The 27,812-nt window shown below is 43.9% G+C and overlaps 1 protein-coding gene across 1 annotated transcript in view; it reads right to left on the bottom strand.

The window, feature by feature from the left end:
• Positions 1-27,812, bottom strand: part of DOP1B (DOP1 leucine zipper like protein B) — a 202,967-nt gene that overhangs the window by 78,460 nt on the left and 96,695 nt on the right. The window contains exons 5-12 of the mRNA XM_077479923.1: positions 25,300-25,489; positions 23,270-23,368; positions 21,799-21,922; positions 20,628-20,737; positions 17,205-17,319; positions 12,905-13,025; positions 11,317-11,436; positions 4,078-4,177 (exon numbers count right to left, since the gene is read on the bottom strand). Coding sequence (XP_077336049.1) covers positions 4,078-4,177; positions 11,317-11,436; positions 12,905-13,025; positions 17,205-17,319; positions 20,628-20,737; positions 21,799-21,922; positions 23,270-23,368; positions 25,300-25,489 — 979 coding nt within the window. The remainder of the gene's footprint in view (positions 1-4,077; positions 4,178-11,316; positions 11,437-12,904; positions 13,026-17,204; positions 17,320-20,627; positions 20,738-21,798; positions 21,923-23,269; positions 23,369-25,299; positions 25,490-27,812) is intronic.

A 27,812-nucleotide genomic window follows, 5' to 3' on the forward strand; every position in this document is an offset into this window, starting at 1 on the left:
GGCCAGCAAAAGACCGATGAGAGCTTTTCGTCGGAAAATGGGACCGTGTGTATGCTCGATCGGAATTTTGCTGGCCAAATTTCCGCCAGCAAAAGATTGAGAGCAGGTTCTCAATTTCTCAGGCGGAAAAAAATTCCGATCATGTGTATGCAATTCCGATGCGCAAAAACGCACGCATGCTCAGATTCAACTATGAGACGAAAGCTATTGGCTACTGGCTATTGAACTTCCATTTTCTAGTCCCATCGTACTTATTGTACGTCACCGCATTCTTGACGGTCGGAATTTGGTGTGACCGTGTGTATGCAAGACAGCTTGGGCGAAATCCCGTCGGGAAGACCATCAGAGCTTTTTTCCAACCAAAATTCCGACGTGTTCGCACAGTCCACATGCAGAGCCCGCCAGGAAGTCGGCACTGCGCTAATCACAGACAGTGAGACATTTCCAGATCTCTGCAACCGCGCATCAGGACAATGTCTCACTGCCTGTGATTAGCGCAGCGCAGTGCTGACTTCCTGGCAGGCTCTACATATGGGCTGTGCGAACACACCTGAGCTCATCCTTAATGGAGACACGGTTCGGCCCCGCCCCTTCTTTCTTCTCAATGACTCTTTTATTGACAGCAGTGGGAGCCAATCGCGCCGTGCTGCTGTCTCAGCCAATGAGGAGGGAAAGTCACAGGTAGCTGAGACTCTCCTGCAACATTGCTGGATAAAGATGGGGCTCAGGTAAGTATTGGGGGGGGGGAGAAGGGTTCTTTTATCTTTTTTTATCTTAATGCATAGTGCATTAAGATAAAAAACTTCTGATTTTACAACCCCTTTAAATAATGAAATTGTTAATAAATAAAATGTAATAAATGTGACATTTCAATGAAACTCTTGGACTGCTTGTGGACACACAGGAGTTGATTTACTAAAACTGTAGAGTGCAATGTGGTGCAGCTCTGCATAGGAACCAATTAGCTTCCAGGTTTTAGGCCTCATGCACACTTGACGTTATAAAAAAAAGCCAGTATCATTAGCTGTAGAAAGATGTAGCTGTAGAATGAGTTTTTCAGTGTTTGACACATTTTAACTTTTTTTTTTTGCAAAGCTATGCGCTCATAAAAGCTTATAGCTCAAAAACGCTGATAAACGCAGAATAGCCGCATTATTCAGCGTTTTTCAGCATTTATAAGAGTTAGAACGTTTTTACAGCTGAAAAACTCCACTTACAACAAACTAGTTCTGGGGGGTTTTTCAAGCCAGAAAACACCCCTGTCAATAACTGCTGATAAAAACCTGTGTGTGTATGGACACATAGGATAACACGCTGGGGAGTTTACTGGCTGCAGAAAAAAACGCCTGAAGCCAACAATAGCAGCTGTAAAAAAGTCCAGTGTGCACAAGGTCTTATTGCCAAAGCTTAAAGTGGTCGTAAACCCACCTAGACAAAAAAATTAATAAAAATCTGCAAGACAAAGGCATAATGAGCTAGTATGCATCACATACTAGCTCATTATGATATACTTACCTTAGATCTAAGCCACTGCAGTGGTCCCGGCACACCGCTTTGGCTGATGACATGTCTACCGGAGTTACTTCCAGGTATTGTGGGCTCCGACGATGTGACTGGCCAGAGCAGTGATGACATCACTCCCCCCGCATGCGTGCAAGAGCAACTAGTAACGCCACACTAGCTGAAGAAGCGGCACTGACGGGCCATCTCTTCTGTGCGCATGTGCCGATGACGTCCGCACATGCGTATACAGTGAACAAACTGTGCAAGTTTAGGAGAAATTCACAGTATCTACAGGTAAGCCTTATTATAGGCTACCTGTAGGCAAAAGTGGTTGTAAAGAATTTACAACCACTTTAATTGAACAAGCTGAAGGTAGAAGCCGCTTGGCTACCATGCACAGCTGCACCAGATTTTACACTCTCTAGTTTTAGTAAATCAGCCCCATAGATTTTCAAGAAAACCTATTGCAAGAGGAATAAAATGACTTCCATTGCAGATCTACTTCTGAAAATGCTTTCTGCCTGACTGCCACGCTGACCAGCTAGCTTGTTTTCACTAACCTGGAACAATTATGTAACTGTATGTTTACTCTGGATCTGCATTTTGAGGGAAGATCAATTTGTCTCAAGACTGGTTTACCTCAACACACACAGTATATTAGAAGCACAAGAGCATCACCTGTGAAAATCTATGCCATGTTAGCAAAATAATGACAATGATGATCCTGATAACAATAACTAAAAGCATAGTTCGGGTGGAATGATCCATTAAAGTGGACCTGAACTTAAAAAGTGAAGATTTACTAGAAATATTAATTGAGCCTAAGCCCAACAACATGTCCAAAGTCCGGCTCGCGGGACAATCTCAGCCCACGTTCCGGTTTCGGACAGCACATCTGGTAATTTTAACATGTATATCTTTTGTGGCCCCCAAAGAATCCCAGAGCGCCGGGGGCCACAAAAGATATATATGCTGACTGCCTTAGAGGGGACGGGGAAGGGGCGGGACGAGTGCCGTACATACAGGAGAATATCCTGTTTACGTGGTGGCCTCTGTAATAGGAAGACCCGTCTCCTGCGCTGCCATTGGACGACTGTTATGTCCATCATAGGAGGTGGGACTTTCTGTTAAAGAGGCCGCAGAGAAAACTGATTCTCCTGTATGTCTGTTGGTGCTCGCCCTGCCCCCTCCCTGTCTCCTCCAAGGTTGCAGATGGGCATGAATCAGGCTGCACTGATGTCAATGGTGAGTCTGCATTCATGGCAACGGGGGTTGGCCCGCATTCATGGCAACGGGGGTTGGCCCGCATTCATGGCAACGGGGGTTGGCCCGCATTCATGGCAACGGGGGTTGGCCCGCATTCATGGCAACGGGGGTTGGCCCGCATTCATGGCAACGGGGGTTGGCCCGCATTCATGGCAACGGGGGTTGGCCCGCATTCATGGCAACGGGGGTTGGCCCGCATTCATGGCAACGGGGGTTGGCCCACATTCATGGCAATGTGGGTGCTGCATTCATGGTAATAGGGGTGCTGCATTCATGGTAATAGGGGTGCTGCATTCATGGCTATGTGGGTGCTACATGCATGGCAATGGTGGGGCTGCAGATGGGCATTGACCCTTATGTTGCTTCACAGTTCTTTATTTAAAATGTAAGATTTTTTTCCTGACACTTCCTTTTTAAAGTGAAAAGGTTCCTTTTTAAAAAGCCGATAAATACAGTATATCCAAATAACACACCCAAGCTCATCTCTTCACCACACACAGCCACAAAGGCAAGAGAATTCTTGTTGGGCCGTGTATTAGTGTTCGGACAAACACACTTAGACCGAATTTTAATGGTTTAAAGAATGCCAGGCAAAATGGTCGGCCCTCAAGCATGTTCACTTCATCAAATCTGGCCCTTTTTGAAAAAAGTTTGGACACCCCTGGCTTATTAAGTATCCTGGAAAATTTAAATTTTGTCTTGAAAAACAACAGTGCAATTCCTGTGCCTTAAACCTCATAGCTGTACATTTGCAGTGTGAGATCATATAAGACACTGTTGCCTCTGACTGCTAGTCTCACCAGATGAGATTTGGCGATGCCATTACTGTGCCGTTCACTATTCTCCTTGCTGGAGAGGACAGGACTTGCAGTGTAAGGATTTCCTTGCTTATGCTTCATTCATTATGTGGATCTGTGGTTCCCTTTACCTGTCCTGCTGCTTCTTAAATATTCCCTTCCAGTCATCAAATCACAAGTCATCAGGGTGGCAGCTCTGACATGAGGAAGCAAAACCACACCCCTACCAAGATGGCTACCTCCACAGAGAGACCGTGCAAAACAAGGCATGGCAAATCAGTAATGGGGAAAAAATCAGCGGCAGATAGCCCACTGACAATACTAGTGACTAGTCCTTCTAGTTGTCATCTTTAGACACAACTTCCATATGGTCCTCTAAGATTGTTCTAGGAAATTTGCTAAAACAAATTAGAAGTTTATATGTGAAAATGTGCATATCAGAAAAAATAGACAAACACACAAATAGCACTGAGATACAGACAATACAGACATGGATCCAGAGTTCCCTTACCAGGGGTATGACATCCAGCAGAAAGACCAGCAGAGTGCAGATCTCAGACACACCGGGAGGTTGGCCTACGTATCTACTGTCTGTGGAGTTCACATTTTTTCTGCAAAAAGCAGTAACAGAGAATTATTACTCATTCCACAGTAATAGGTGTTGGGCTTTTGTACAAATCTGGACAAGAGATATAGAGATGTGGAGCACAGCACCAAAAGACCTATTTATAAAGGAGGCAGCTTTACTACAGTTTTCACTTCCCATTGTGCCTGGATGTTCTGTGCCATTCATGTAATGCAGGCCTTGCGGTGTGCACTGTGGTTTCTGTCTAAATAATGCATAGTGCTGCAGAAAGAACTCCGTAATAGTAAGTATTACATTACAGATTTCTAAGTAATGACCTGCACCATGTACCTTATACCTCACAGATTTCTATGTAATGACCTGCACCCTGTAGTCAGGGCCGCCATCAGAGGGGTACAGCCAATACAACTGTAAGGGGCCCTGGTGCCTGCCCGGGCCAAAAGAAGGCAGGATGGATTAAGGGGAGCCATGTTGTGCGCTATAGAAACAATCTCGGCAGCTTCTGCTGCTCTCTGTGTCATTGAGCTCAGACATCAAGCTCTTTACTGCCACCTCTGGCTATTATGTGCACCCCTCATGTGAGCTGCCTGTACTGTGATCCTCTGTGTCAGCAACATGTCAGCTTTGTGAAAACGAGCTGGGACTAGCTAGGAGGATTTCCTTTACAAGTAGGGGCTATGAAGGGAAGGGAGGGGGGCTGTTTGTGTACAGGGAGGGGCCAGAGCCTTGTATGTTTACAGATTGGTGTATGTGTGGGGCTGACGTATATATACAGGTGTGGGGGTGGGGCTGACACACACACACATATATATATATATATATATATATATACATACATACAGGTGTGAGGGGGGCTGGCATATATACAGGTGGGGCTGAATATATATATATATATATATATATATATATATATATATATATATATATATAAGGATTGAGAGAAGGGGGGGGGCTTAATGTATACCGGTGGGTGGCTGGTGTGTGGATTCGGTGGGATGGCCCGTGGGCAAGCCCTGGGGAATGTTGGTGGTCATGCTTGGGGGGGCCGGGCTTAAAGTTGTGTGTAAAAATAAAAAATAAAAAATAAAATGTCTAATGGCTGCCCTGCCTGCAGCAATATCTTACAGATTTCCATGTAATGACTTGCACCCTGTGCTAATACCCCACAGATTTCAATGTACAGTGCATCCGGAAAGTATTCACAGCGCTTCACTTTTTCCACATTATGTTATGTTACAGCCTTATTCCAAAATGGATTAAATTCTACAAACAATACCCCATAATGACAACGTGAAAGACGTTTGAAATCTTTGCAAATTTATTTAAAAAACAAAAAAACAAACCCATGTACATAAGTATTCACAGCCTTTGCCATGGCACTCAAAATTGAGCTCAGGTGCATCCTGTTTCTACTGATCATAGTTTCATAGTTTCAAAGTTAGTTAGGTTGAATAAAGACACCAGTCCATCCAGTTCAACCTGAGTGTGTGTTTACAATTGTCCCTATCCCTGTACATTGCACACTCACATCGGTCCCTACCCTCAAGGAGCCCACAATCCAAGGTCCCATTTCATATACTAGGGCTAATTTTGGACAGAAGCCAATTAACCTACCAGCATGTCTTTGGATTGTGGGAGGAAACCGGAGTACCTGGAGGAAACCCACGCAGGCACAGGGAGAACATGCAAACTCCAGGCAGGTAGTGTCGTGGTTGGGATTTGAACCAGCGACCCTTCTTACTGCTAGGTGAGAGTGCTAACCACTACACCACTGTGCTGCCATAATCAATCATGTGATCTGAGGCAATCCATGTGACATGCCTCCATCCCTAATTGAATGAACAATAAAAAATATTTACACTACCTTCACTCGTGGGGGTTCGGGACCACAATCCTATGGAACAACTCATGCACAGACTTCAGGATGGGTCACTTGTGATACTAGATCAATATGGGCTAGATGTGCCTTCATCACATACCTTAAGGATTGCACTATGCACACCCGGCCCCACCCTCTGGCTGTTCCCCATGGCCTGGATGGGTTTCTCCGCCACAGTCCCGGGACAGCCCCCCAAAAAATCCCTCCTTTCCTTTAAGGCTGGGTCTATTTTTTGAGCTGATGTAAACCTTTTTGCATCAAACTCCTGATGAAGTGGACAGGGATCCACGAAATGCGTAGAGTCTTAAGATGCTTAAACAGTCCGTTGGTTATAATTTGTGCCAATCATGCATCTTTTATGTCCACACTATCATGGATTAGAATAATGTGAATTTATTACTTTGTAAAACATATGATTTCCCATCACCATGTATTTTTTATGTTTCTACAACTTGATAGGAGTCCACCTGTGGTAAATTCAGTTGATTGGACATGATTTGGGAAGGTACACGCCGGTCTATATAAGGCCCCACAGTTAACAGTGCATGTCAGAGCACAAACCAAGCCATGAAGTCCAAGGAATTGTCTGTAGACGTCCGAGACAGGATTGTATCGAGCCACAGATCTGGGGAAGGGTACAGAAAAAAATTCTGCACCATTGAAGGTCTCACTGAGCACAGCGGTCTCCATCAATCGTAAATGGAAGAAGTTTGGAGCCACCAGGACTCTTCTTAGAGTGGGCAGCCCGGCCAAACTTAGCAACCTGGGGAGGCTGGCTTTAGTCAGGGAGGTGACCGAGAACCTGATGGTCACTTTGACAGAGCTTCACTCCTTCTCTTTGGAGAGAGGAGAACCTTCCAGAAGAACAACAATCTCTGCAGCACTCCACCAATCAGGCCTGTATGGTAGAGTTGCCAGACAAAAGCCACTTCTTAGTAAAAGGCACATGACAGCTCACCTGGAGTTTGCCAAAAGGCACCTGAAGGACTCTCAGACCATGAGAAACAAAATTCTCTGGTCTGATGAAAAAAAGATTTAACTCTTTGGCCTGAACGGCAAGCGTCCTGGAGGAAAGCAGGCACCGTTCATCATCTAGCCAATGCCATCCCTACAGTGAAGCATGGTGGTGCTAGCATCATGCTATGGGGATGTTTGTCAGTGGCAGGAACTGGGAGACTAGTCAGGATGGAATGAAAGATGAATGCAGCAATGTACAGGGACATCCTTGATGAAAAACCTACTCCAGAGCGCTCTGGTCCTCAAACTGGGGGAAAGTTCATCTCCCAACAGGACAATGAGACTAAGCACACAGCCAAGATAACAGAGTAGTGGCTACGGGACAACTCTGTGAATGTCCTTGAGTGGCCCAGCCAGAGCCCAGACTTGAACCGGATTGAACATCTCTGGAGAGATCTGAAAATCGCTGTGTACTGACTCTCCCCAATCAACCTAATTGAGCTCAAGAGGTCCTGCAAAAAAGAATGGGACAAACTGTTCAAAAATAGGTGTGCCAATCGGGCAAACAACTTGCTTACCTCGCCCACTTAGATTCCCATCCCCCAGTCGTGGTCTCACTGATCGACGCCCAGGGGAATGGTATTACGGACCCACAACGGGTGGCGGAGGAATTTGCGAGATTTTATCGAGCGCTTTACGCCACTCGGGTCACTCATACTCCCCAAGACACCAGAGACTACCTAGCGAGAGTTACATTTCCCAAACTGACAGACGCCCAACGTGACCTTTTAGAGGCCCCTATTACTGAGGAGGATATTTCTGAGGCTATCTCCTCTCTGGCCACTTCTAAAGCACCAGGGCTGGACGGTCTACCGCTTGAATTTTATGCCACCTACTCTGAAATTTTGACCCCTAAACTTCACGACTTATATAAATCCATATTTGACACGGGAATCCTACCCCCCTCCATGAGAGAAGCACAAATAGTAGTGATTCCCAAGCCAGGGAAGGACCCAAACTACCCGGAATCGTATAGACCCATCTCCCTACTACAGGTCGACATTAAAATACTGGCCAAGATTCTTGCCTCCCGCCTTAATCAGGTCATCCTCTCACTGATCCACCCTGACCAGACTGGCTTTATGCCAGGGAAAAACACCGCCATGAATATCCGCCGCTTACTCATGAACATCCAGGGATCCCATGATGAAGTCGGCTTGCGGGTGGTGGTGGCCTTGGATGCTGCCAAGGCCTTCGACTCTGTGGAATGGAACTACTTGTGGGAATGTCTCTCGGGATTCGGACTTGGCCCCAACTTTATTCGATGGGTCCAACTCCTGTATCAATCCCCGAGGGCCAAGGTGCTTGTGAACGGCTGGCTCTCTGATCAGTTCCCGCTGGAGAGAGGGACTCGACAAGGTTGTCCCCTTTCTCCCATGCTGTATGCGTTGGCTGTGGAACCACTAGCTATTATGGTTCGCGCAGACACCAGAATTTGTGGCCTTAGGATAGGAGATCTGGAGGAAAAGATCGGGATGTATGCTGACGATACACTCCTATACTTAGCCGACTCGGGTCCCTCTCTCCTTGCAGCCCTTCACACCATAGACTGTATTGGTAGTCATTCGGGTCTGAGCATCAACTGGTCTAAATCCCAGATCCTTCCGCTTGATCATTTCCCCCCTGTGCCCACGTCCCCTCCTCTGAATCTCCCTAGGGTTTCCGTGATCAAGTATTTAGGAGTGCAGGTCACTAGATCGCTGACAGACTATATACCCCTGAACATTGAACCCCTTTTCACCCTGATCAAGACTCAAACTTGGGCCAGACTACCTCTGGGTGTTATGGGACGCATCAATCTGGTCAAAATGATACTCCTGCCCAAGATATTGTATTTGGTGTGGCATGCACCCCTGTATATACCACAAACATTTTTCAAGACGATTGAATCAATTCTTAATTCATTTATATGGGGCCACAGCAGACACAAATTGTCTTGGAGACTTCTGAAGAACCCAGTGACAATGGGAGGAGCTGCTCTTCCAGATTTCCAGGATTATTATCTTGCCTCCCAGTTGTCCCACTTCTATCACCTTGACAAGAGCGAGCTACCAAGATACCAGACATTACTTTGTAAATGCCCTGACGACCCAGCCCACACCCCACTTCAGTCAGTCCTTAGAGCCCCACTGTCCAGACGTCCCCCTCATCACAAGGTAGACATGCTGACGCACCACCGGAGGATACGGCGGGCGGCCCTTAACAAACTTGGGACCCCACAGGTTCATTCTTACACGCCTCTCTGGTTCAACACCCATTTGCCCGAATTGCTGTCCGTTCCGGACCCCGCAGCCTGGACACGCTATGGGATCCTGTATGTGCACCAAATTATGACTAACACTGGGATTAAATCCTTTCAGTCACTAAAGGAAGAATTCACACTCCCTAACCATCTTTTCTTCAGATATTTACAGCTCCGACATGCGCTACAGACTCAGTTTGCCAGCTCCAGCCCCACTCTGACAGTCCCTCCCATAGTGGATATAGTCACAGGTGCTGAGCCAACCAAGTTGATCTCTGCCCTCTACTCCGCCATCCGTCTCCCAGGCACCGGGCATTGGCTTATGCTGCCAAGGCCAGATGGGAGCTGGATGTGGGTGTGATTGAGGATGAGGAGTGGGACTAAGTCTTGGGGGACGTGAAGAGAGTCTCCCCCAGGCTCTCGGACCGCCTCACACAGCTATACATTCTACATAGGACATACCTGACCCCCCAGAAGATAGCACGGTTTAAACCCACGTATAATCCAGGATGCCGTTTATGCGACCACACTCCAGGCTCCTTCTATCACCTTATATGGTCCTGTCCGGTTATCCAAACATACTGGATACAAGTGATTCGCTTTCTCCATGACCAGATGGGCTCTCCTGCTAGCCTTGACCCGAAGATGTGTCTGCTTGGTCTCTTACCAGAATTAGAAGCTGACAAGTCCCTTCGCACCTTCCTACATGAAACACTGTTCCTGGCGCGAAAAGTGATTGCTCGTGGCTGGATGCAGGCCCTCCCCCCCACGGTCCAGTGCTGGAAAAAAGAGGTTAACGATACCCTCCCTTATAAGAAATTGGTTTATACACATAGAGGATGTCCACTTAAATATGAACGGATCTGGGGTAGGTGGTTGGGAGATGGGGAGACGTGTACTTGATATGCTGTTATATTGATCCCTTGCCCCTCTCCCCCCTCTGCTTATCCCCTTCGGTGTTTCCTCCACCTCAAGGACCTACTTTTATTCTGTCCCCCTCCCCCTTTTATTTCTCCTTTTGCCCGCTCCCCCTCCCCGGGTTTACACAAATTAGCTCCAATGATGTATCTACCCATGATGGGTGTCGGACCCATATACAGTGCAGCTAACCCAATGCTCTCATGTATGCAACGCTGCCTTGGCCAGATTGGCCCACGTTATTTGATGTATCGTATGTATGCCTGCTATGTATGTTATCTTCTGTTTCCTTCTTTTTTTAATAAAGTTTGTTTTTCGATTAAAAAAAAAAATAGGTGTGCCAAGCTTGTAGCATCATACTCAAAACGACTTGAGGCTGTAATTGGTGCCAAAGGTGCAACACCAAAGCATTGAGCAAAGGCTGTGAATACTTATGTACATGGGATTTTTTTATTTTTAATAAATTTGCAAAGATTTCAAACAAACTTCTTTTACATTGTCATTATGGGGTATTGTTTGTAGAATGTTGAGGAAAATAATGAATTTAAGCCATTTTGGAATAAGGCTGTAACATAAAAAAAATGTGGAAAAAGTGAAGCGCTGTGAATACTTTACGGATGCACTGTAATGACCTGCAGCCTGTAGTAATACCCAACAGATTTCCATTTAATGACCTGCACCCTGCAGCAATACCTAACAGATTTCTATGTAAGGACCCCCACCCTGTACTAATACCCTACAGATTTCTATGTAATGACTTTCACCCTGTACTAATTAATACCTTACAGATTTCTATGTAATGACTTGCACCCTGTACTAACACCCTACAGATTTCTATGTAATGACTTGCACCCTTTACTAACACCTTACAGATTTCTATGTAATAACTTGCACCCCGTACTAACACCCTACAGATTTCTATGTAATGACTTGCACCCTGTACTAACACCCTACAGATTTCTATGTAATGACTTGCACCCTGTACTAATTAATACCTTACAGATTTCTATGTAATAACTTGCACCCTGTACCTATACCCTGCTGATTTCTATGTAATGACTTGCACCCTGTACCTATACCCTGCTGATTTCTCCTATGTTGGCTGTACCTGAAGCTCTGCTCGAAGCACACTGTCATGTAATCCCATAGGAAGTCTGTGCTGAGAGATGTGATGAGAAGATTGACCGTTTTCACGATTTCTGAAGCATTCTTGTTTTCCTTAATTGCACTGAAAGACAAAGTTATCACAATAAGATATTTTCCTTTTAATTTGTGAAGTCATGGCAACAGGCAAATGGTAGGAAACGACAAAGAACTAAAACGTCCTTCATTTTTTTTTCCTTTAAACTATACTTACCCACCCTCCTACGTCTTCCTTACTGAATCTACTCAATACCAATCCCACAACTCTTGAGCATCTCTAGTCTTAGGGAATGGCCTTTACAACTTTATTAGAGCTCAGAAGGAGTGGTGCACACAAAAGGTACAGTATGTTGACAACCCTCCAAATTATTCAGCTCATGTGTTTCCAGTAAAAGGTACTGTTAATACTACAGCATACAAAGACATGTTAGACAATTGTGCACTTCCAACCTTGGCAACAGTTTAGGAGGAGGACATTTTTTTGCTCCATTAAGACGTAGTTTGATTAGTTTGGTGTAGAGGAACTTGAGTGGGCTGTGCAGAGCCCTGACCTCAAACCTACTGAGCACCTTTGGGATGAATAGGAACGTTGTTTGTGAGCCAAGTCTTTTTGTCCAACATCAGTGCCTGACCTCACAAATGCTTTTAAGGCTGGATAGGCACAAATTCCATCCTCTATACTCCAAATTTCCAGAAGACTGGTGGCTGTTATAGCAGAAAAAAGGAGCCAGCGCCATATTGTTTACCCATGGTTTGGGACTGTCCAACAACCTCATACAGATGATAGTCAGGTGTCCAGAAAGATATGGCCATATATTGTAAAAGTAAATACACAATTTTTTTATTTTTTAAATGGTAAGTGCAGCTTTACTAATAGTTCTCTAGCCCACCAGATGAAAATATTGTGAGTTGCTGGCTGCCATATGGCCATAGAATGGGGTAATAATACTAGCTGTAAAATCTCGGGGAGTGAGTGGCAGGCTAATGGATATGGAGTTTATTTTCCTGGCTGGAGTTCAGCAATAAAGCTGAATTCCAGGTCTGGATTTTTTTCCATAGTTGCAATGGCGTTCTAAGGTAGGCTGAGATGAAATTGTGACATCACTGCCCTGCCTCTCCCCTTCATCCAATCAGAGAATGCCTTGCATTCATTGAACAAAAATATAAGGCATTTTGTGAATGGTGCTTATGCTGATTGGGCGTCCCCATTTGGTCATTATGCAGCAGGGAAGCCACTCGGCAGTAGTGGGGACTATGACAGTGATTTCCAGCTTTCACAGAGATCCCACAGGTATGGAAAATGCATAGTTAGGTTGGTCCAAGCTGAATCAATCGAACTACGCAATAATATCTTTACCTAAAATGCACTCTACCTTATATATACAAATCAAAACAAACAAAAATAGTCACTAAACCCAGGGTCTATATTGTGGTCAGTCGGGGCTGCATATTTATTATTTTTCATCCAATGTACTGGTGCTGCTCGGAATGGAAGATACAGTAAAAATAACAATAATTCCGATCTTGGCACTTCCGTGCAATTCTATTAATACCTTATGAGCTGGCTGCCAGTCTGGCCATAACTCAGCCTTATATCTGTCCCCAGAGCATCCCGGCAGTACGCATAAAAGGCTCTGATCACTTCCAGGAACAAATCTCCCACCACAGGGGGACCTGATTAAAAATGGAAAATGGTACATCATCAGAAATGCAGCAAATGACAAATCATTAAAACAAATTATGAAAGAGTCAGACAGACCCACCCCCCCCCCCCCCCCCAAATTCCCCCAAGTATTTCAGTTTTTTGTGGATGCTTGATATCCAAACTACATATTGACAGTGATTTAGATCAGGGGTCTCCAAACTTTATGAACAAAGGGCTAGATTACCATCCTTCAGGGGGGGAGGGGAGGCTGGGCTGCGTTTAATGAGAGTCGAAAATACCCCAGCATCACTAGGAGTAAACAATGTTTAGGAAATGGTGATTAGTAGGAGAAGGAATAGTGCCCCATCATTGGTATTAGTTGGAGGAATAGTGCCCTACTATTATGCCTACTATTATGACAATGTTTAGGAAATGGTGATCAGTAGGAGAAGGAATAGTGCCCCATCATTGGTATTAGTTGGAGGAATAGTGCCCTACTATTATGAAGGAGGCGTCGCTGGCCCCGTCACCTGGTATGGATTTAAAGGGGAATCCATATGCCGAAAAAACGGCATGGGGGTCCCCCCTAGGTCCATATCAGATCCTTATCCGAGCACGCTACACGGCCGGCCAGGAAAGGGGGTGGGGACAAGCGAGCGTCCCCCCCCTCCTGAGGCGTACCAGGCCGCGTGCCCTCAACATTGGGGGTGCCTTGGGGAAGGGGGGCCGCGCGTCTCCCCCACCCCAAAGCACCTTGTCCCCATGTTGATGAGGACAAGGGCCTCTTGCCGACAACCCTGGCCACTGGTTGTCGGGGTCTGTGGGTGGGGGGGCTTATCGGAATCCGTGAGCCCCCGGATCCCGGCCCCCCACCCTATGTAAATGAGTATGGGGTACAATGTACCCCTACCCATTCACCTGTGAAAAAAGTAAAAAAAAAAAAAAAAAACACAACACAACACACAAGGGTTAAAATAGTTTATTGCACAGCTCCGGGGGTCTTCTTCCGTCTTCGGGGGTCTTCTCCCCGGACTCCTCCGCTATCTTCTGCTAGCTCTTTTACTAGCGGAGGAGCCCGGCTTTCTTCGCCGCCGCCCTCTTCCGACTTCGGGGGTCTTGTCCCCCTCTTAGATTCTTCTTGCCGGGCCACCGCGCCTTCTTCTAGCTCTTTTACAATCGGCAGTCCGGTCTTCTGTCGCCGCTGTTGCCGTCTTCTGTTGTTCTCTTCTGGAGATGTTGCCTCGTCGCTGTCTCCGGTCACTATGACAGGACACGTGTCGTGCGGCGACTTATATAGGGACATCACCGGATGATGTCCCCGCCCATTATGATGTCACAGTCCCAGAGGATGCTGGGACTGTGACATCATAATGGGCGGGGAGATCATCCAGTGATGTCCCTATATAAGTCGCTGCACGCCGCGTGTCCTGTCATAGTGACCGGAGACAGCGACGAGGCAACATCTCCAGAAGAGAAGAACAGAAGACGGCAACAGCGGCGACAGAAGACCGGGTCGCCACTTGTAAAAGAGCTAGAAGAAGGCACGGTGGCCTGGCAAGAAGAACCGAAGAGGGGGACAAGACCCCTGAAGTCGGAAAGAAGAGGGCAGCGGCGGCAAAGAAGAAAGCCGGGCTCCCCTGCTAGTAAAAGAGCTAGCAGAAGATAGTGGAGGAGTCCGGCAAGAAGACCCCCAAAGACGGAAGAAGACCCCCGGAGCTGTGCAAAAAACTATTTTAACCCTTGTGTGTTGTGTTTTTTTTAACTTTTTTTCACAGGTGAATGGGTAGGGGTACATTGTACCCCATACTCATATACATAGGGTGGGGGCCGGGATCCAGGGGCCCCCTTATTAAAGGGGGCTCACGGATTCCGATAACCCCCTCGCCCGCAGACCCCGACAACCAACGGCCAGGGTTGTTGGGAAGAGGCCCTTGTCCTCATCAACATGGGGACAAGGTGCTTTGAAAAGCAAGAGTAAATCCCCAAATTTTGGGCTGTCCACAGAAAAGTAAAAGAGGGGAAATGTTCCAATGGGAACACTAGTCCTGGTTACCTGGGGCTCTTTAAGAGATTCCCTTACTTTGCAGGGATTTCCTCTCACTTCCTGTTTGACTATGGGACAGGAAATTAAGGGAAATCTCCACAATGGGACACAGTTGGCGAAAATAAATCTGAGAAGGGTTATAACCCTCCCTTGCTCTAGCCAAAACAGAAAAAAAAATGCCCATAGCTCTACTTTATGTTACTCATAATCAAGTTTCTCCAGTACCCTTATTAATTTAGTTGCCCTTCTCTGGACTCTTTCCAGTTTCAGCACATCCTTCCTGAGGATTGGTGACCAGAACTGGACGGAATACTCCAGATGCGGCCGAACCCGAGTTTTATAAATTGGCAGGATTATCGTTTTATCTCTGAAGTATATTCCTTTCTTATGCATGCTAATATTCTGCCAGCTTTGCTTGCTGCGGCTTGGCATTGTATGCTATTGCTCAGTCTGTCTTCTACCAGGACCCACAAATCTTTCTCATTCCTGGATTCCCCCAGAGGTTCTCCCCCTAGTGAGTGACTTGTGCTTATATTTTTAGCCCTCAAGTGCATTACTTTACATTTTTCAACATTAAACTTCATTTGCCATGTAGTTGCCGAATCCATTATGTTATTCATGTCTTCTTGTAAAGTTTCTATATTCTGCTGTGAAGCTATTGCCCTACTTATTTTTGTATCGTCAGCAAAAACTGCTGCTACACAGCCCTATACACAACAAATTGTGATGCACTGTGTGTTCTGACACCTTTATATTGGAACCAGCATTACCTTTTCAGCAATTTTAAGCTACAGTATCTCTTCCACTGGATTGGAATACACGGGCCAACCTTTCCCACGTGCATAAATGAGCCTGGGCCGCTCATAACCCTGTCACCAATTTGACGGTTTTCTTTCCTTGGACCACTGCAGACCAGAAACATCCCACAAGAGCTGCAGTTTTGGAGATGCTCTGACCCGGTTGTCTAGCCATTACAATTTGGCCCATGTCAAATGTTATGGCTCAACAGCATATATCTTAATATCAGCCTCCTGCAATCCTCTGCACAGCATCTATAATACTGAGAGAGGCACCACTTGAAGCCAATCATGAATTGCCATAGTGTAGATAAAGAACATGCTGACAGGAGGAGAGAGCAAAGTGTGCAGATACTGCTCCAATCTGCAGGCTAAGGTTGCATCCTTTACTAAGCTGTGCTGCTGCAGTTGAGGTCGGGCATCTTGCTCTAGTATGTAGCACAGCTGTTTGTACTGAAAAACTGGCTAATTACCAACTACAAATCCTTTGGCAGCCAACACAGTTGCCGTATGTACTGCAAACATGTATTTAGCTGCTTGCCAGGAATTCAGCTTTACAGTGATTGTTAGTGCCCGTTCACACTACCGCGACTTAGTCGCTCTCCGTTCTGTACTATGGAACCGAATAGGAGCGACTCAAGTCGGAAAAAGGTTCCTGTACTATTTTTGGGGCGACTTGCATTGACTTCTATACAGTAGTCGTTTTGCAAGTCGCTGCTGAAGTCGTGTGCAGGTCGCTTCTGTGAGTCGCGCTGCAAGTCGTGTCGCCCCTGTGTGAACGGGCACTAAAGGTAAATAAAAAACAAAACAAAACAAAAAAACAAAAAACAAAAAAAAAAAATATATCATACTCCACTGTGCAGCTCGTTTTGCACAGAGTGTCCCCGAACCTGCTCATCTGGGGTCCCCTGGCAGCTCTCGCGGCTCCTCTCCACATCTAATAATTCCCTTGGAGAAGCGCTTCCCCGAGGGGGATACCTTGCGGGCGCACTCCCGGGTCCAGCATTCGGCGTCCATAGAGGCCGAATGCAGGACTCGGCCTGCTCCCCGGCACTCACGTCACTGGATTTAATTGACAGCAGCGGGAGCCAATGGCTGTGCTGTTATCAATCTATCCAACCCAGGGCAGAGAGACAGCGGGTCCCCGTGGGTCAAGTTCGAGGGTTCAGGTAAGTAAAACGAGGGGGCTTATAGGATGCATTAAAGGTGAAAAAACATGAAGGTTTACAATCCCTTTAAGAAAAATGTATTTCAACATCCTAATATTAAGTAAAAGAACATCAGAATGAAGGCTGCGTATTGCGAGACACAAATTAGCAGCCGGTAATGAGCAACTGATGAAGCTGTGGAAATGAAACACGCATTACCTATCTCAGGCTTGTCCAGAAGGCTAAGGAGGATTCGGAAAGGCTTCAGATAAACGTGCAGACCTTGTTCAGAATCTGAGTAGAGGATATTCTGGTGTAATATCTGCATAAGTGCCTGGATGAAAAAATATGTGGAATTGTTATCACCTTTTATTTATATGGAGTAAGCACATTTAGCATTGTTTTACAACAGAAATTTGTTCTCAAAGTGATATGCTAATAAAATAATAAAAAGTCCCCCCCCCCGCATTTTTTAAAATAAATTTAAAATTTTTTAATTCTTTCCATGCATGCCTTACTGGAGAGTGCAAAACCTGGTGTAGCTCTGCATAGAAACCAATCAGCTTCCAAGTTGTTTGTCAAAGCTTATTTATACAAGCTGAAGTTAGAAAATCGGCACAGATGTCTTTCAAGTCACCCCCCGAAGTTGTACTGAAATGCATCTTTGAAATTGTGCAAGTTCAGATGAAGTTGCACGATTTCACAGCCGTGTTCAATGTGAACAAGGGCTTAATTGAACAAGCTGAAGTTAGAAGCTGACTGGAATGGATCCATAGGCTTGGAACCCGCTGGGATTGAATACAGAGCTTGACATCAATTTTTTCTTATCCAACTGGTAAATTTTCGTTTTCCACTGATACCATCATATATTTTTACATCATGCATTGGTTATTTCTGTTTTTATTTTTGTCAAATTTAAATTTCATTTTTATTTTTTTACTTTTACTTTATTTTTTTTATTTTTTTTTAATTTTTACTTCTATTTTTATTTTATTTATTTTTTGTTTATTTTCATCTTGTTTTATTTAATTTTTCACACCTTCATATTCACCTTTTAAGAGGAGTTAAATGTATATTTTAAATCAAGGGATATGTATCAATTTATATGTATATATGCTTAGAATTCATGTGTATAGTACAATTTTTCAAACTCATTATTAAATGTAAACAGGAAGTGAAGTTATCAGGGTGGAGGAAGTTGGCACTTGTACACCCATTGGAACTGCCTTTTCTATTGGTTGATGAAAGAGGAGGCAACGCTCCTCAGATATAAAATTTTAGCTTATGTAGCCATAAGCGATTTTGCTGGCTGATGCCCCAGGGGAGGGGCGAAACGTGTTGACGCATTTCTGGCTATTCGAACCACTGACATCACTTCTTTCCATTGTCTACTTCTCTTTCTATTTTTGGGAGCCTGTTGGATTTGTTTTCTCTGGCCATCCCCAAGACCCCCTTTTTATATGGAGAGCTTCTGAGGAATTCACCCCATCTCAGCAGATCAATAGATCACAAAAGCGTTTATGGCCCACAGACTGCAAAGCTGAGGGTCCATCATTTTTGGTGAGTGGGGTCACGAGAGGGGAGCGTGACACACAGAACCTGGAATTATCATTGGAGCACTAAAGAACTTTGTTTTGATTGGAGCACATTGCACAATATTTGAGACGTTTTTTTTTTGCATTTATATTTGAATGTGTCATATGTAGCACTTTAGCAATATATTTTATGAGCACCTAAGCACTTTATATGAGCACATGCATCTCTGTAAGCGCTGTATATATGTATATTTATAATTTGTATAATTTGGGGTTTTAGCACTCTGTGGACAGCTGCTGCAATTTCTTATTATCATTATTCTTTGTCACCTAGTGCAAGTATTTAAGTTTGAGTAGAAGCCGATTGGCTACCCTGCACAGTTGCACCAGATTTTGCACTCTCCAGTTTTAGTAAATAAACCCCTATAGATTACCTTTATCAAAACTGCTTAAGCAGATAAGGGGCGTCTGTAGATAAATAGAAACTGTGCAGCTTTGACTGAAGCCGAATAATGCCCTTTCTAAAGGTGTAGACCCTTTACATAAACCCCCCACCCCCCCCCCCAGAGATGGCATCTTGTCTTGTTACCAAGATGTTGCTAAGGCTTAAGAATTTAAGCACAAAATAATCCTGTGCATGAAACCGCTGCACGCCGAGATACATCAGCACAATGGCAGCAGTGGGCAAATGGGCGTACCTGTATGTCCCCTTTAAATGGCGGGACTAGCGGGCGCGTTCAACCGCCATGTACAGCGTGCACGCGGGACTATGTAAACAAGGCATTTCCCTGTTCCTCCTTGTGACATGACAGAGATCCCCGCTCCCTGTCATCGGGAGTTGCGATCGCTGTCATGTGAGTTGAAGCCCATCCCCCCACAGTTAGAATCACTCCCTAGGACAAACTTAACCCCTTCATCGCCCCCTAGGGGTTAACCCCTTCCCTTCCAGTGTCATTTATGCAGTAATCAGTGCATTTTTTATAGCACCTATCGCTATATAAATGACAATGGTCCCAAAATAGTGTCAAAAATGTCCGATGTGTCCGCCATAATGTCGCAGTCACGATAAAAATCGCAGATCACTGCCATTACTAATAAAAAAAAAAATAATAATAGAAATGACATAAAACTATCCCTTATTTTGTAGATGCTATAACGTTTGTGAAAACCAATCAATATACACATATTGCAATTTTTTTACCAAAAATATATAGAAGAATATATATTGGCCTAAACTGAGGAAAAAATGTGTTTTTATATCATTTTGGGGGATATTTATTATAGCAAAAAGTATTAAAATATTGTTTTTTTTTTTTAATTTACGCTCTTTTTTTGTTTATAGCGCAAAAAATAAAAACCATAGAGATGATCAAATGCCGCCAAAAGAAAGCTCTATTTGTGGGGGAAAAGGGACATCAATTTTGTTTGGGTGCCACATCGCACGACCACGCAATTTTCAGTTAAAAAGGCGCAGTGCCGAATTGCAAAAAGTGTTCTGCTCAGGAAGGGGGTAAAATCTTCCGGGGCTAAAGTAGTTGTAAAACACTGCATATACCCAGTGAAGTGAGAGGCCTCAGGGGATAAACAGAGATGAAATAAATCCTCCTACATAAGTTGTATGCAGTATTTTCTTCTCTACATCCATTCAAAGTCCAGAACTGATGAAGCTTGTCAGAGTTCAGAAAAAAGGGCGCGGAGACTGAAATGACACTCTGAGCTCTGAAAGCTGATTGGAGGGAAGAGATCCCCCCCCACCCCCCAGCACACAGGAACAGAGCTGAGGCTGCCAGTCTGCTGGACATCCCTCCCCTGTCACCACTTTTATCTTGGTGTCAGGAAAATTTGTCAGAAGTCATTTATGCCAATAGCGGAGAAAGGAGGCAGCAGACAGAAATGCCACTTAGTGCTCTGGATTGAGACAAGTACACATGATGGAAGTATATGCTTTGCTCATATTTCATATCTGGGGTGTAAAACTATTTTGACTGTAAACCAGAGGCGTTGCCGCTAAAGGATAGTCCACAATATGGTCTGAATTCCCTGTAATATTGTTGGAGCTGACATGTTTGAGTAGCCTCAAGTTTACATTGTAGCATGTCATCCTTACCTGGACCAAAAAGTCTTTTGAGTATTTGGAGAAAAAGCAGGAGACATATTCTTCTTCTCCCACAGAGGCTTTTAGTTCTGGAGCTACTAATCCGCCTTTAATATCCGACCCTACAATGGTGAACACTGCATATAAATATCTCATAACATCTGTAGTAAGTCTACAATTAGGATTTCATTTCATACAGCAATTACGTAACCCACTTCAGCCAATCATATACATAGATATGATCCATGACGTCTAATACATTATTATTGAAGGAAACTACAAGTATTGGACCAGGTTTATACATTTTAAAAACTCATGCCTAACATCTTCTTTTACTGTTTATATAAAGTATTTCATTCACAAATATATATTGTTTACATGGCCCACTCAAAAAGCATTATGGGTCTTCTAAGCACGGCAGAAGGTGTTTGCCTTCAGAATATCTCTCGTTGTTTCAAAATCTGTAGTGTAACCTTCTAAAAAGAGCAGACAATGAGGTGAAGGAGGCAGTGCTGTTGTGTAAGTTATAGCTATTAAGATCTATAAACAACAAGTGTATTTTTTATGTTAAAGTAAACCTGTGAAGTGGAGCCAAGAGCTCCACCATCTGGTTGGGAGTATAAGTATGAAGCATTAACTATAAAAAAAAAAAAGTCATTAAAAAATGTATATTTTATAAAAAAACACAAACAAAAAAACAAACAAAAACTATACAATAAAACAAGAAACGTCTTTAAAATGATCTCTACATTGATCAGTCTAAGCAGAGTCTGATAGTCAAAAATTTAAATCTTCATAAAAAATAGTTAGACTTAAATCTGAACTCTGGGAAATGGGAATGTAAAAACATTGCCTGTGTTAGCCCCCACTGTAAGATATTTTTTAATAATAAAACTAATTTAAAAAAAATGCATTTTAAGGACACTTGTTTATTATTTTTTTTTCTCCAGCTGCTCTGTCACAAATCTTACAAAAATAAAATGCTGATAAATTTATCCATCACTATAATACACACTTTTTAGTGTACAGTAAGTACATTAGCTCTTAGGTATAAATAATGCATTGCCAACAGCTATCAATATTACTTTTCTGGAAGATTGACTGCACAAAGCTGGCCTGTTCATAATACAATTTACACACAAGGCCCTAGCTTGCATGAATCTCTAGTGACAGGTCCTCTTACCCAGCAACCATGCAAACAGTCTCCTATTTAGGGACATGTCTCTTCTTAGGACAGTCTGGATAGCAGCAGAGAGGATGTGGATGAGATCTGACTGCTGGAGTGACATTGGGCAGACATTGAAATCCTACAGACACAGAAAAAAAAAAATGAGATACAAGTCACTTGGTGTATTGCTGACCAACCTCAAATGTTACTGTACTTGACATGGGAGATTGGTGGACACAGCTGTGGACAGAACGGTGGACACAGCTGTGGACAGAACGGTGGACACAGCTGTGGACAGAACGGTGGACACAGCTGTGGACAGAACGGTGGACACAGCTGTGGACAGAACGGTGGACACAGCTGTGTGCTGCTATCAGGAGATGTCTATGAAATCCCTGCATAGGCAAGACAATGGCTAGACCCCTTATAAGAAGCATCTTCTTGCACACATGTAGTGCTGGCATGACCGTTTTTAAGGCAGGGCAAAAGGGGCAGCTGCCCTGGGCTCCATCATTGTTCTGGGTCCCAACACAGCTGCCTCATACTTGCCAATTATAACACAGTTTAAATTCCCTCATCCCTTGAAGTTTTAGTCCTGTACGGTGTCCCGATATCTCAGTGTAAAGTTCTGTTGCTGCAGCCCAGCTCTGCCCTATTGCCATGTATAGATAACTCACCTGCAGACCCTGTGTTTACATGTAAATAACCTGCACTGATATGGAAATAGCGGCGGCATTAATATGTAAATAGCTGTGGACCGCAGCATTGATATGTAAATAGAGGTGTGGCATTCATATGTATATCATGTCCCCCTGAGGTCATATATACCAGGGATATGCAATTAGCGGACCTCCAGCTGTTGCAGAACTACAAGTCCCATCATGCTTCTGCCTCTGGTTGTCATGCTTGTGGTTGTCAGAGTCTTGCTTTGCCTAATGGGACCTGTAGTTCTGCAACAGCTGGAGGGCCGCTAATTGCATATCCCTGATATATACCATCACTTATGCTGAATGCTGCCCAAAGTCTTGCCTACAATTATAGTCAATAAGCCCAACATCAGCCTGTTTTGCAAAGGTAAGCAAATTGGATGTGGAACACTTCTTCAAAATAACACCGGGGGGGTGGCGGGGGCCTGAAGTCCAGACAGCAGAAGTTCAATTTTTGGGTGGAACTCTCATTTTAGGGTAGAGTGACCCTTTATTTTCAAAATGTGTTATATTGCAGAATTATGTGCTATACATTTTATTTTTATTTTTTATCAAAACCATCGTTGCTCATTTTAACTTTTTTTGGCAAGCTCCTTGATATCTGCTGGAAAATCGGCTTGTTTGGCAGCTTTTAGCAAATTAATGAACATTTATTCCATTAACATCTAAGAAAATGCTGATCATACAGGAACGGGTGTGGGTGGTTTCATGAGGGTAAATGCTGGCAAACAATCCATCATATATTGTGCCTCTCCGGGACCCAGATAGTTTTTTCTTACCAGACATGTGTGGAAGGGGAAGAAGAAGAGAAGGATTTCCAAGGTGTTCCTCTGTACAAGAACATTTGAATCCATTACAGAGATACAAATTGATTTCATCTAGATGGAACAGGAAAGAAAATATTAAATGTCTGCGTACAATGGTATCAGCTTAGATTGCAAAAGAACATTTTAACTTCTACGGAACATGAGCTCAAGGTATTCAAATTGGTGGATTGTGAATTCAATTATGTCAAGCAAATACTACAACTATGGCTTCCTATAAAAAAAAAAAAAATGTGCTGCTTAATGTAAAGTGGTACTAAACATTGGTTTGAAAAAGCAGTCTATTCAATTTCATAGCCCTAAAGTGACATGAAACTCTGGTTAAAAAAACAAACAATAAAATTCTATTCAAGCAAGACTCCCCTTTACATGGGATGGATCAACACGTACGCCTGTGCGAGGACATGTTTACCTCCCAATTTGACATCAGTGTGGGTGCATGTCCCTGAACTTAGTGTGTATGTTCAGGCCCTGGCACCTGTATAGATGTCAAATTGGGAGCAGCAGCTCTGTCCGTGCATCTAGCGTCCCATTTGGCATCAATGGGACTGCCTGCATGGGGTTGCACAGAACAGCTGTGAATCCCTGAGGGGGGGGTTAAACAAAGCCTTGCAAGTGCATACACATTGATACACCCCATTAATAAGGCCGAAGTATTCCTAACCACTTCAGCTCTGTAAGGTTTACCCCCCCCCCCCCCTTCCTGACCAGGCCATTTTTTGCGATAGGGTACAGCCTTAATTTAACTGACATTTGCACGGTCGTGCAACGTTGTACCCAACTAAAATGTTTGTCCTTTTTTTCCGCACAAATAGAGCTTTTTTTTGGTGGTATTTGATCACCTCAATGGTTTTTATTTTTTGCGCTATAAACAAAAAAAGAGCGACAATTTAACAATTTTACTTTCTTCTAAAAATCATATCCAATAAAGAAAATTAAAAAATCTAATTTCTCATCAATTTAGGCCAATACATATTTTGCTACATAATTTTGGTTAAAAAAAAAAATCCCAAAAAAGCGTATACATAGCTCCCAACGGTCTCCGATTCAGAAAAAAGTTCCTCTGTCCCTCTTTCCTCCACATTTGTCCCTCATTTTGGTCTGATTTATATAGATGTATATAAAATGCACTTTGTAGCTTTCAAATAGTGTTTCAGTGCTAAACCTTTCATCCAGTTTCTAAATTGCTGGATTTGTAGGCAATATAAAAGGAATAGTAGTGGTTAAAAAAAGCACTTTAATGCCGCGTACAGACGACCGGACTTTTTGACAGCAAAGGTCCGACGGAACGAGTCCGTCGGACAATTCGATCGTGTGTGGACTCCATCGGACCTTTGCTTGCCAAAAATCCAGAGGACTTTAGAAATAGAACATGTTTTAAATTTTTCCACCGGAACTCCACCGGACCAAGAAATCCGTTCGTGTGTATGCTAGTCCGACGGACAAAAACCGACGCTAGGGCAGCTATTGGCTACTGGCTATGAACTTCCTTATTCTAGTCCGGTCGTATGTCATCCCCTTCTAATCCGTCAGACTTTGGTGTGATTGTGTGTGGCCAAGTCCGTTCATTCGGAAAGTCTGTCGGAACTCCGCCGAAAGTCAATTTTTTTTTTTGTAGAATTCTCCTTTAGGGGGTGTAGTAGGCGGCTTGGACAGGAGTCCTGTGCGTCTTTGGCTCAGTTTCAGGGCAAAATTCAGGCAAAAAATTTGTTTGTGAAACCAAGAAAAGGGACACACCGGACCCCCTGCTGCGAGCCACAGCCGGAAATAGTGTGAATCCAGCCTTAGTCTATGTAAGAGCTTGCACAATTAATGTTCCTCTACCCTCCAATGTGACAGTGTTCAGGCATGACAATTGGCTGCTCCGGTCCGAGCAGTGCATCCTGGGAATAAGAGAAGATCACATGCTACCCTGTTCCTGGAACTAATGGATGAACCTATCCTAATGGCATTGTGCAAGAAGTCACATGACCCGTCATACTCACAGCCAGTTGCTTGTCATTCCCCAGCATGTAGCTTTGAGATTTGGCTGGTAAGTCTCTGTTGATGTGACTGACCACAAAAAGGGAAGCAGGGAGGCGGATGGAGCTGCTGATCAAGACGCTGCCCCATAGGGAGCTGTAGAAGACTTCATGACCGATCACCATGGATAGTTTCTGCAGCAACACGTCTGTCCTGAGAAGTACAAGGAACACAGAAGCTTCAGTCTGACCTATATGATCAGCAGTGCTGCAAGCCTTTGCCACAGCAAAACAACAAGTCTTTAAAGTGTTACTAAACCCAGGACACTGCATTCACTATATCTGGTCCCCCACAGTACACAGAACATGGGAATGCAATTATTTTAGTAAATATAAACTGCTAAAAACCATATTTATCAGCGTATAACACGCACCTTAACTTTAAGAGGGAAGTTTCAAGAAAAAAAACAAAAATTTGAATAAAGGACTTTGAAGCAAAATAAGAGTCAGTGCCCATCAATGCAGCCTGATCCATGCTCATCTGCAGCCTCTAATATGCCCATCATTGTAGCCTGTTTAGTGTCCATCGGCAGCCTCTAATATGCCCATCATTGCAGCTTCTAATATGCCCATCATGCAGCCTTAGTTCCCTTCTGCAGCTTCTAATATGCCCATCATTGCAGCCTGCCTAGTGTCCATCTACAGTCACGCCAGTGCTGGATTACACAGAGCCGCGATCTCCTGTGTACCCAGCCACTCAGTCACTCACAGTCCCACCTGGCTCATCTGATAGACAGGACAGTGGTCTAATGCCGGGCCAGGGGGGCGGGACTGTGTGTGACTGAGCGCCAGGTACACAGGAGATTGTGGCTCTTTGTAATCCAGCAGCGCTCGTCCCCTCCTTCCAATCTGAGGAATCGGCGTATAACACCAACACACAATTTCCCCCTGATTTTCAAGGGGAAAGGGTGCGTGTTATACACCGATAAATATGGTACCTTTTCTCATCAGCAGTATATAGCAGTCTTGTGACTTCTATCAGTGTCTGGTTAAAGCCTGTAAGAGGAGTTTTTATTCTACTCTGATGGTCCTATGAGGCTGCAGGACCCCTGACTTTCTGTCTGGACAGTTCTGATTGGCCCTGTGCTGATCACATGCACCCTCCCAAGAAAAAAAAAAACTCTCTAGCAATACACACCAAACTGAGCATTTGCAGAGGGCACCCAAATGTTCTGTCTTATAAGGAGATGGCTTGGGGACAGCGGAAGAGGGGGAGGATCAGAAAAGACAGGATGAAACAGCTTTTTTACACAATTTGCAAAATTAATCCCCTTACCCACATACACACTATTCGATTTTCTGCAGATTTTCAAAAACCATATAATATGAGGTCAAACCTTAAAAGTTTCAATTTGTATGCAATCAGGCAGGCCCTCGCACTACATGGTTTTGGTAAATATGAAGACAAAAAAATCTGCAGAAAATCTAATAGTGTGCATGGGGTCTAAGGGGGTAATGGATACCTTCTGATTTTTTTTTTTTTTTTTATTAAAGCAAACATGCCACAAAATAGTAAAAAACAAAAACAAAAAAAAAAAAACATAAAATATAGCTGTATATTTCGTGCTATTACCATAACATACCGACAGCCCAAAATAACTTCTCCTGTTCATGATGATCGAAGTGATACCACATACGTGTATGTTATTTGCACACATGGTATGGCCCAGTAACTATACCACGCATTTGGATTTTGTTCATCCTACCTAAAACACACTGATATTACATTTTTATACATGCATTTTTTTTTTAAATCCTACCTAAAATACAGACCCTGACCTTTGACCCCAAAGGTTCCACTTCCATGAGGCCTCATATATGTGTACCGCTGCCAGACAGAGGTTAAAGTGGTTGTAAAGGATGAAGGTTATTTTTCCTAGGGATACATGGTTTTATCTGAATGTTTATCAGCCTTTTGCTGACAGAAAAATAGATGCCGATAATAGCCACCAAAAGCTACATTTTTGCTGCAAATTTCATAGGTCATGTGACACAAATACCACATGAAAACGCAACACGGGTGCGTTTTTACGTCATTTTCAATGCATTTCAAAGGGGAGGTGCATTATACCGCAACGAACCAGTGTGAAGACATACATATAATTTAAAGGGATGCATTTTCTTTTGCTATTAATAAAAAAAGTCGAATACAATTATGTATAAAAAAAAATATTTTTAAAAACTGTCCATTTCGTGGATCCCGATTGTCTGTTTTCGGTCCAGAATTTTGTATTTCTGTGCACCACAAATTTTTACCTTAATACATTCTTTGCGTTAAGGAAAAAACAAAAAACCTTTTAATGTACAGCCCCCCCCCCCCCCAAAAAAAGTGATGCGCTCTCTCTCTCCTCACTGGATTCAGTGAGAGCAGCATCAGTTATTGGCTCCTGCTGCTGTCAATCAAATCCAGTGACAATAGAGGGTGGCGGGGCCGAGCTGTACGATGTGTGCCAATACACAATGTGGCTCGGCGGGGG

This window comes from Lithobates pipiens, unplaced genomic scaffold, assembly GCF_037356315.1.
Source record: "Lithobates pipiens isolate NorthernLeopardFrog02 unplaced genomic scaffold, aLitPip1_a1.2 Scaffold_16, whole genome shotgun sequence".
NCBI lineage: Eukaryota > Metazoa > Chordata > Amphibia > Anura > Ranidae > Lithobates > Lithobates pipiens.